At 44.2% G+C, this 11,163-nt stretch overlaps 1 protein-coding gene across 11 annotated transcripts in view; it reads right to left on the reverse strand.

Annotated features, from left to right (window-relative positions):
- Epb41l5 (erythrocyte membrane protein band 4.1 like 5) overlaps positions 1-9,817 on the reverse strand; it is a 127,636-nt gene extending 117,819 nt beyond the window's left edge. For 5 of the 11 annotated variants that reach the window (XR_013043194.1, XR_013043195.1, XM_042257991.2 and 2 more), the window contains exons 1-2: positions 9,581-9,817; positions 3,946-4,127 (exon numbers count right to left, since the gene is read on the reverse strand). Coding sequence is in view for 9 of the 11 variants with exons in the window: in XM_042257991.2 (XP_042113925.1) it covers positions 3,946-4,125 (180 nt within the window). In the remaining 2 variants the exon portion in view is untranslated. Of the gene's footprint in view, positions 1-3,945; positions 4,128-4,376; positions 4,546-9,153; positions 9,430-9,580 lie in introns of those variants that run through there. The other 6 variants (XM_042257989.2, XM_076547228.1, XM_076547232.1 and 3 more) reach the window with 6 other exon arrangements.
- Between the last annotated feature and the right edge of the window lie 1,346 nt (positions 9,818-11,163).

Genomic DNA, 11,163 nt, shown 5'->3' on the forward strand with positions numbered 1-11,163 from the left:
TAGAGAGAAATCAAAATAACTTCCCTCCCACTGAGAACTCCTCTACTTTCTAAAGCCTGACTACCGACACGCTTGCCTTCCCGAGGGACTTTTCTCCTCCTCCCTTATTCGCCCTCTGTGACAGCTGACTATTCTCACAATTTTCCACACCATGAATGCGACCCTGTCCAACAGTGTGCTCATTACTCATCCCTGTTCCTTCCCGCACCATATTCGTGTGCCAAATAGTCCCTTTTCTGCAATCTCACATCCCCTTGTACCTACATTGCTTTAGTGGTTTCTAGTCCCGTCCTTCCCCCTCCCCGTTCCAATTCAAGTCTACCATCGTAATTACCACTAAATGTCATTTTGAACATATTCTCTGGCTACAAAAACAACAAATAACCCAAAACCTATATGCAGTAAAACAGACATATACACAAAAAATGCTGTATTCTTTCCTGAGGGGTGGAAGTTAAAAACAGAAAAGCTTAATTGAAGTGTAACTCATATCCAGTCACCCACTGAAAGTATGTGGTTTAGGCTGGGTGTGGTGGTACAGACCTTTATTCTCAGCATCTGAGAGGCAGGCAATGTCTGTGAGTTTGAGGCGAGGCTGGTCTATTTAGTGAGTTTCAGGTCAGCTGGTTCTACATAGTGAGATACTGTCTCAAAAACAACACGGATATGTAATTCAATGGATTTTAGTACACACACAGGTGTGTATAACCATCAGAGTTGATTTCAGAATATTCTCATTGCCTCTGAAAGACATTCCACATCCTCTAGCTATTATTAGTGTCTACCACCTCTCTGCCAGCTCCTAAGTAACCACTAATCTACCTTCCCGTTTCTTCAGCTCGCCCTGTTGTAGGCTTTCATAAAACAGAATCACAATGTGTGGTTCTTGGTGACTGGTTTCTTTCACTAGCACAGTATTTTCAACAGTCATCCATGTTGTTACCGAGTATCAGTTCCGTGTCTACTGTGGCTACTGACTTGATGTTCCCTATGTAGCCTGATGTCCTCTCGGTGTTCCCACCTTTTTGCTATTATAAACAATGCTGCTGTGAACATCTATACATTTGTGTGCAAGCATGTTTTTAATTCTTGGACAGATCTTGAAAAGTGGACACACCCAGTCACAATGTAACAATGTTCTATCATTTGAATAGCTATGGGGTTGTTTTCCAAAGCAGCCACTCCACATTTCCCAATCTCAATGTTTCTCATGTTTCTCCAATTGCTATTATCTGACTTTTGAGCCCTCTTACTGGAATGTGAAGTAGTATTTATTGTATTTATGGTTTTGGTGCTCGGGTTAAAGCCTAGGCCTCACACATGTATTGTAAGGAGCACACTTGGCCACTAAACCATAACACACCTGACTCTGACTTCTCATGTATTTTGTATGTCCTAACTAAACAATGTCTACTTAGCCAGGGGGGAGTGACCCATGCCTTTAATCCCGGCACTAAGGAGGCAGAGGCAGGCAAATCTGAGTTTAAGGCCAGCCGGCACTCAGAGCAGGTTTCTGACAGCTAGGGCTACAAAGAGAAACCCTGTCTCGAAAACCAAAAATAAACAAACAAAAAGTCTACTTAGATCTTTTGCTTATTTTTCAATTGGGTTGTAACAGTTCTTTATATGTTCTAGACACAAGTTCTTTGTCAGATATATAATTTTGAAGTACTTTCTGTTATTATGTTGTACAGTCTTTTCTCTTTCCAGGTGGTACCTTTTGAAGGACACACATTTTAAAATTCTGATTAAGTCTAATTTGCCTGACTTTTCTTTTTTGTTACTCATTATATTGATGTCATTATCTAAGAAAAATGAATATTCCTACATTTTCTTCTAAAGATTTTACAGTTTTTTTGTTTGTTTGTTTGTTTTTTGTTTTTCCGAGACAGGGTTTCCCTGTATAGCTTTGTGCCTTTCCTGGAACTCACTTGGTAGCCCAGGCTGGCCTCAAACTCACAGAGATCCACTTGGCTCTGCCTCCTGAGTGCTGGGATTAAAGGCGTGTGCCACCACCGCCCGGCCAATTTTAGTTCTTATGTTTATGTCTTTGAGCTATCTTAATTTTTATATGTAGTATGAGGAAAAAGTTCAACTTTATTCTTTTGCATGTAGATATCACCATTTGTTGGGGGAAAAAAACCCTATTCTGTTGAATAGTCTTGGTACCCTTATCAAGACTCAACTGACCACAAAGGTAGGGAAAAATAAATAAATCTGATGCCGGGCGGTGGTGGCGCACGCCTTTAATCCCAGCACTCGGGAGGCAGAGCCAGGCGGATCTCTGTGAGTTCGAGGCCAGCCTGGGCTACCAAGTGAGTTCCAGGAAAGGTGCAAAGCTACACAGAGAAACCCTGTCTCGAAAAAACCAAAAAATAAATAAATAAATAAATAAATAAATAAATAAATAAATAAATCTGGTTGGAGAGGTGCCCAGGGGTTAAGAGTGACTGCTGCTCTTCTAGAGGGCCTCAGTAGAGGCCTAGCACTCACAAACTAACCCCAGCTACAGTGGATATAATGCCCTCTTCTGGCCTTGATGAGCAGTTGCACTCATGTGCACACAGACACTCAAGAAGACATATCAAAAAACAAAATAAAGAGATTTTAAAAATGAATATAAATTTTCTGAAGGCCATGCTTTTGCTCTACAAGAGTTCAAATCTAAAACTGTGGATGTTTCAGTGGTCCCCAACATGTCTAGACCTGACAAGGCATCACCATTCTAGGCCGGCCACCAAACACTCGCTCTATCTACTACAGTTAAAGCTGATACCTTTGTTCCTCCACACCACACTGCCCTTTAAAAAGGCTTCTCTACAAATTCTTCGTATCAGCCTACCCATCAACAACCCTAAGACTTCATACTTCAAACATTAGGTAATAAATTTTTTCCCAGGTTCTCACACAGCAATCTCATGTTTTTCACTACATAGCTAATAATAAATGGACTCACAAAACTCTTCAAGATTCTTATCAAATAAAAAATAAATATTAAAACTATCCTTACTAAGTATCTCATGTTGGAATAGCTCACAAACCCTCAACAAGCCCTTACAGGAAGAAAATTTAGACACCTTAAAGTGTACAGAATCAAAAACTCTAAAAATGTGCAGTGCAATGTACATTTAGATAACACACACAATGAGGATTTGCAAACATTTCCAGAGAGCTGGGCATGGTGAGTACACCTGCAATCTTAGTACCCAGGAGGTTGAGGCAGGAAGAGCATGAGTTTCATGAAAGTCTGGGCTGCATACTGAGACCTCATCTCAAAAAAGAAAGAAAGAAAACAAACCACTACCACCAACGAAAACCAAGAAAGCCTGAACCTGAACACACTATACAATTCTTCAATTCCGACTTCTGAAGTTAAGGCTTTTCAGAATTCACTCAACTACATATCACAGTCCCACCGAGACATCGGCTTTCTAAATAGACTTTAACAGTCTATAGGGACGGCAGACATCAAGAGACATTCAATGAAGCTTATGTCAAAAATCACACAATATAGAGTGTTTTGTGAAGTCTCTGAAACGGAACAAAGACATAAGAGATTCAGTATCTGTAAATAGTTCTAAAACTCACGCCTGGCATGGCACACACCTATCCTCCCACACTTGGTGGCTGAGGCAGGGTGATCACAAGTAAAGGCCAACCTGAGCTACACAGTGAGATCCTGTCTGTAAACACATAAGTGTGAGTACATGCACAGACAGGCACAGAGCTAACTCACACTAACTAACTGCCCAATCACTCTATGTTTCTTCCAACTGCCACTGAGTCCAGGTCCTTGTGGCTTACAGGTACTACTAGTCCATGTCCCTGGGTACTTCAGAGTCTGAGCCATACTCACCCTACCTTACTTAAGCCCCAGGAAGACAGCATAGACAGTAGTGATCTCACACACAACTGGAGGCCGGGAAACTGAGAAGGCCTACTTACCGGCAAGTCCACACTCACATCGGTGCCATCCAGGAGGGACACCCTGCACGTGATGATGGACTTGGCGTCTCCTGCTGCAGGGATGTGTGTGGCAGCACGCTGTGCCTCCCGGAGTCGCTCCTTCTCAGCATGTTTGCGCATAGACCGGCGGCCAAGCGTTCTTCTCAGGAAGCTCAGCATTTCTGCCACCACAAAACCAGCAGTGAAAACGACAGCCAGGAGGAAGACTCCCGACAACTTGAGGACAATTAACGGTGGTATTTAGTAAAGCCCTCTGGAGGTTAATTTGAAAATGTTGAAACATTACTTTTTATACATATTTCAAAGCATGTTGCATACAATACAATTTTCATTTCAAAATAATTTTTTAAAGCTAGATTTGAACATAAAGTTAAAAAAAGAAGAGCAACGACTGCAGCTTTTAGACTTACTGTCTTCTTTTATAAGGAGCTGATCGAGCAGGAGAAAGCAGTCATTCATGACGTTCAACAAGTGTTTGGGATCAGTAAGTGGTACCTAGGGTAGACGTACCCTGCAGACATTACACAACAGTGCCAGACACCGCGGAGGCAGACTGAGTGGGGTTTTTAAGTGAACATTCAAAACACAAATAATTATCTATTTCAGCGGAGTACAAATAAATTTAAACTCCCAAATTTTATCAGATATTCTACTGATTAATGTTCTAAGAACACTAAAGTTAAACAAAGTTAAAATAGCTACTAGTTATTTACAATATTGCACATTATAACTGAAAACATAAAATAGATACAGAAACACAAACAATGCGAAGGCCATACAGTTCCTTCGTAAACCTGGTGTCTTTAGTTTTACAACTAAGAGACTCGGAGAAAAGTAATCACTACCGCGTACACAGAAAGACAAGGACTAACTCCAGGGAAAAGATGTAGAAAAGGAAAACAGCCACAGCACCCACAGGACTCCACAGCAAAAGGCTGCAGCTGTCAGAACGCTGCCGCAGCTAACCTCCCCAGAAGAGGCGCCACCAGAGGCAGAGGGTAAAGAGGGTAAGCAACAGAGAGTTCTTCTCAGCCCACCAGACAGCTTCACCAGCGAGGAAGCCGCTGCCTGGGAGAGCAGGCACAGACTTCCAGGCAGAGCTACTTTTTTAAAGCCTCTAAATTAAATGACTAGTTCAACTAGCCGGTGGCCATTGACCTGCTTTTTAAAAGGGTAACTTTAAGATCATACTGCTATATTAACATTTAAATACCCATGAACTGAAGATTACCAAATACATTTTATAACAGTGTTTACGTGTATTTCAGATTTTAACCCAAGGAAAGAACTAAAATCGGGGACAGCCGACCAGCCTACAAGGCCCCATACCCACCAGCTGTGTGTCCCCCAGTCTCCTTTCCTCATAGACCCCAAACTTCTAAAGCTGTTTTAATGACCCCCTACTTCTTCCTTTTAACCCAGCTCCATCATACAGGCCCACAGAAACACATTCTGATAGCTATGTTAGTCGTCATAATCACACTTCCACTGAGCCTTTTGTTATCATTCGATAATTATTCTTTTACTCTTTATTGTAAGCGACTTGAGAGCATAATCCTTATTTTTCTTTTGGTATTTATGTATCGTCATTTTTTTTTTTGTCACAGAAGTCTTTTATAAGAAAAAATTCAAAACACATTATAAATTTATTTCCTAAGAAACTATAAAACTACTTTTCTAACTTTTACCTTATCTTGACATACAGCTACTACTGTAAGTTATCTAATTAAAGAAAAACATCTTGGGGGGGGGGGGAGAAAAACATCTTTCTGTTAGACTGCTGTTATTTGAACAATAAAAGCCAATACTGTGAAGAACAGCAAGTTATTTTCACAGAAACATAACACAGCACTAAATAACATACGCGTTTCAAGCAAAAAATGAGAAAGTACTAGACGGAAACAGAATAACCGAGTAAAGGACTTTTAAACAGTTTCTGGAAAAGGTATTTTGAAGGATCACTATGTAGTTTAACAGTTAGTACAAATCATCTCTACAGAGATACAGCTCGGTGGTAGAGTGCTTGCCTACCATACACAGGCCCTAGATTAGATGCCCAGAAAGCAAAAGCAAACAAATTAACTAGATAAACAACCCATTAGAAGAAAGTGGGTGACATGAAAAAGGACATCCCAAATGAGAATAATTAGGAAGCCTCTTAAATAATTCTAGCACTTAGAAGGCTAAAACAGGAGAGTTCTGAGTTCTAGGCTAACCTGGTCTATATACATGCCAATTCCAGGTTAGCTTGAGCTACATATGGAGGTCATGTATCAAATCAGACAGACAGACAGACAGAAAGCTAAGACGGCTGGTGAGATGGCTCAGTTGGTAAAGGTCCTTGATGCAAAGCCTGACATCTGAATTTGAACCCCAGAATGCCCAGAAAGGTGGAAGAACAGACGGAACTCTGCAAATGGCATGCAAGAGTCCAGCTGCAGCCAGGAAGACCTGAACTAAATAAACAATTAGAGAAGCCAGGCATGGTGGCACACCCTGTAACCCCAGCACTGGGGAGGTGGAGGCAGGGGAAGCAAGATCATCCCTGGCCACTTAGCAAGTTCTAGGCCAACCTGGGCAGCATGGACTCTGTCTCCGATTGAAAACAAACAAACAAAAAAGTAAAAACAAGGAGTTGGGGGTTTAGCTCAGCGGTAGAGGGCTTGCCTAGCAAGCGCAAGGCCCTGGGTTCAGTCCTCAGCTTTAAAAAAAAAAAAAAAAAAGTAAAAACAAAAAGTCAGGAGTGGGATGCACCTGACCTGTCTAGCTCTGCACAAGCCAAGTCCAGAAAAGACGCCTGTCCCTGCAGGCCTGCGGTCTCCAGTGCTTGAGAGGCTCCATGCTGGAAGGCGAGAACAGCTCCTTCAGGTTGTCTCTGACACCCTCATACATACGTGCTCACACACACACATCAGCGTCAAAAATAAACAAAAGACTGCCGTGGGTGGGCGAGGTCCATGTAGCAGGGACGAGGAGGGAGGGTGCTTTTATACATTTTCATACACTATCCTATTGAGACAAGTTATTAAATTGCATAGCCTATATGGAGCAATTCTAAGTTGCAGGAACAAAACTTTTTCTTGGCCTAACACATAAGAAATTCACATATTTATGGTGATGCAGAGGTAAGTGAGCCATGGAATAAACAATGGTATAATATACAGTGGTTTCTTTGATCCCCGCACTTGAGAGCCAGAGGCAGGTGGACCTCTATGAGCTGGAAGTCAGCCTGGACCACGTAGACTTCCAGGCCAGCCAAAGTGACAAAGTGATACCTTGTCTTAAACAAACAAACCAAACCTGTCTTAGACTAAATTTATGAGGGAAAAATCAAATTAATTAAAAAATGAAAACCGTATTATAATACTTTGAGATATAATCCACATACACCCTCACAGGTATACATAGAAACTGCAAAATGTAGATGATTTAGGGGGAGTTCTCTCTGTAGAGAGTTAATTCAGAGGTCATTAGAATATGTGTGGCTTAAATTAAAAAAAAAAAAATAAGGGTTAGGCAAAATAAATAATTAAATAAAAATAGAGTGCCCCCATATTCTGTTCCCTCATCCCACCTGCCCTCAATCCCGTTCTCAGTGCTACAGCAGCTGGATCGGTGGATTATCAGCCACCACAAATCTGTTTCCTTTTTAAATCTTCAACAGCTCTGGCTCCTCCTTCTGAACCTCTCAGTGCCCTACCTAGCCTGTCTCCACTCCAGTGCTTTGCTCAGCTCAAGTATCTAAGTCCAGAACTTTCTTCCTTAGTGCTTCCATCTTTCTGTGACCATCTGTCCACTCATCTTCCATTCTTCTCCCTCGTCAGAGAGTTAAAGCTACATTTACCCCCGAAATGCTTTTTCCTCAGAAAAGCACTCCCAGATTCTCAGGCTGGATTAGAACGCCCTGTTACTACACGGGCTTTTCTAAATAACATGGAAAGAAACTGTAATTAAATATTTAATTGACTTTTTTTTTTTTTTTTTTACTGGCTAGCCTCCCCCACTCCCCCCCCACCCCCCGCAGTGTTCTCCCACAAGGGCAGGGACCTCATCTGACTTGTTTACTGTAATGGATCATCAAACTGCTTGCAACGATACGTATTACATACTAGACAATCAATAAAAAACTAATGGGATAGAGTAAAATGATACATTAGAAAGCGGTGCTATTTGAAGAAGCACATCCTAAAAGAGGGTAATTAAGAGACTAACAGAATACCCCCGCCCTGGGAAGACAGAAGCAGAACTCTAGGTCCCCAGCCAACCTGGGCTGTACAAATTAGCAAATTCCAAGCTAGCACTTGTCTCTAAAAACAAACTGAAAACACGGGGTCAGGAGTTACGGGGTTTCTAGTAAATAAGTCTCCTTTACAATCACAGAAATGAAAACTGAAGTAATCAATTTCTGACTTAACCAATAGCTCCATGCTTTACCCCCCTCCCCACCCAGCCCCCAGTGCGTCAGGAAATGTGTATGTGCACACATTACTGAAGGCCAACTGCACCTCCTCCCCGTTTGGGTCTTCTTTTTGCAGTGCTGGGGATCGAACCCTGGACACTCAACACGACACCCCTTAGTGGTAAAGCACATAAATCTCGGGCCGAGCCACTGATTTCTTTTTTTTTTTACACAGTAATATTTATTGCCAACATACAGAAAATGTCCTAAAGTTACCAGTATTTTTCGTCCCAGTTATCTCCCGCAAAAGAAAATGTAACTGAGAAACTAAACGCAGAATTCCGCATACCGCTTCCCAAACAAGTTATCGTACCAAAACAAAAAAACATGTTTGAGGATTTAGCTCAGCCTGGCGCGCTCCAGAACTCGAGTTAGATTCCCAGTATCGAAAGAAAGGGGGGGGGGAGCAAGGAAGGAGCGGACGGGATAAAAAAAAACGACCCCGAAGCCAAGCAAAAACACACACAAGCAACCCACTAAGGTAAGTGGTGCTCAGCCTCAGTTTATGCTGCAACTGAGGCTAGCGTAGTTGTGAATTATGTTAAGAATTTATTGGTGGTTTATCTCTAATTCTAAAAAAGAAAAAGAAAAAAAAAACTACTAGCAATTTTAAACTATTGCCAAACAACTTCGGAGACTGGGGTCTTCTCGCTCTTAAAGCAGAGATGGCAGTGACCACACGGAGACAGACAGAATTATCTTCTACCCACCCGAGGACCCATCATTACCCGATGCGCGCCACGCGTGGGAGCGGGAAGCGCCCTGGGCCTTGGCGGTTCCCGGGAACGCACCTGCCTCACACGATTCCAAGTTTCACTCGATCGCGGGCGAGCTTGCACGTCCCGTCGGGTGTGCGTCTGCCCACGATCCTGACGAGGTGACCCTCGAGGAGACCTTCCCCTAACCCCACGGCTACACGGAGGCCAGGGGGGACCGGAGACCCTCCCACGACGCCCGGGACCCCAGCTACGCGCCCGGCCCTCGGCGGCCACCGCTCGGTATCGCCCGAAACTCAGCGCTCGGCCCCATTGGCCGCGGCCGCCACTCCCCTCCCAGCCCGCGGCGTCGCCCCGGGAGCCGGGCCGCCCACCCGGCGCGGCCGAGAGGCTCGGCTCGGTGAGCGGCGCGAACTGGACACGGGGGCCACACTCTTACCTTGACTGGGGGGGGGTAAAGACCGTGCAGCCACCGAGACCACGACGACAGGCGCGCACGACCCTCGGGGAGAGACGCCCAGCCGGCCCGAGAGGAGGACGGGTCTCCGAAGACGCAGGGAAATGGCGGCGCACGGGGCGAGCCCACCCTGCGCTAATCCCCGGAGGACCCCGGCCGCCCGCCCGCTCGCCCGCTCGCCGCCCGCGGGCACGCCCCTTCAAGCCCGCCTCAAGCCCCGCCCCAAGGACGGGGTGCTCGGCTCTTAAAGGGGCGATGGCGCCGCCCCGGAAATCAGCCTCCCGAGACCGAATTTAAGCCGGCAACGCCTGTCGGTGGGGCCGACAGGAACAAGAAGCTACGGTTTAAGAGGCACCTGTTGCGCTTGTCCAAAATTTAAGTCTTATCCTGAGGGCGCTATTAGGTGTGTGGAAACCTGGCCGCTACACGGATTCATTTGTTCATTAATTAAAAAAAAAAATAAAACAAAAAAGGCGCGCGCGGGGTGGGGGGGGGGGAGTAAACCTGGCTTGCTCTCTCTCTCTCTCTCTCTCTCTCTCTCTCTCTCTCTCTCTCAGAGAGAAAAATAGATATACCAGACTACATTAAAAATAGAAACATCTTTAATCCCAGAATTTGGGAGACAAGAGGCAGGAGGATCTCTGGTGGGGTCCAGGGCAGCCTGGTCTACTTAGTGAGTTCCAAGATGGCTAGGACTACACAGTGAAACCCTGTTTTAAAAGAAAAGGTTACATTTATTTGTCTATGTGTGTATTTGTGTGGGGCGAGTAAGGAAGGGTTTCATGTTTGCCACAGTTCAAGGGTAGAGGGGGGTGGTTCTGAGGATCTCTCTCTGTAGACCAGGCTGACCTTGAACTCAGAGATCCGCCTCCGGAGTGCTGGGATTAAAGGCAAGTGCCACCACTGTCCAGCGAATTTTCACTTTCTTGATTATATAATTTAAAATCAAACAAACGTTGAGTTTGGGATACAGTTCAGTGGTAGGGTGTTAAGACTAGTACAAGACCCTGGATCCAATCCTTAGCACAGCAAAAATAACCCAGATGTTTCTATTTTTAATGTAGTCTGGTATATCTATTTTTCTCTCTGAGAGAGAGAGAGAGAGAGAGAGAGAGAGAGAGAGAGAGAGAGAGAGAGAGAGAGAGAGAGAACAAATATGTGTCAAGTGGTGATAAGTGTCCTGGAGAAAAACAGAGCTAGGAAAGGGAAATAACAGACTGATGCTTAAGGCACTGTGGTCAGGGAGGGCCTGAGTGGCAAGGCAACATTCCATTCATTCATTCTTCAGATAATTTATCAAAATGCCTACTGTGCTGTAGGCTCTGGAGATAAGACAGATAAGGAGACTAAAGTCCCTCAAAGCAACCATGGTGACAAACATCTACAGTCCCTTGGGAGGCTCAGTAGTGAGATCAAGGCCAGCTTAGGTTACATTTGGGGGTTCTATTATAATTAAACAAGTTTATTTCATGATCAAGCCTGTGTGGTAGAGTGTACCTGTAGTCCTTGCTACTCTCAAGGCTGAGGCAGGAGGATCACTTGAACCCAGAAACTTGAGGCCAACC

Source organism: Peromyscus maniculatus, chromosome 11 (genome assembly GCF_049852395.1).
Source record: "Peromyscus maniculatus bairdii isolate BWxNUB_F1_BW_parent chromosome 11, HU_Pman_BW_mat_3.1, whole genome shotgun sequence".
Classification (NCBI taxonomy): domain Eukaryota; kingdom Metazoa; phylum Chordata; class Mammalia; order Rodentia; family Cricetidae; genus Peromyscus; species Peromyscus maniculatus.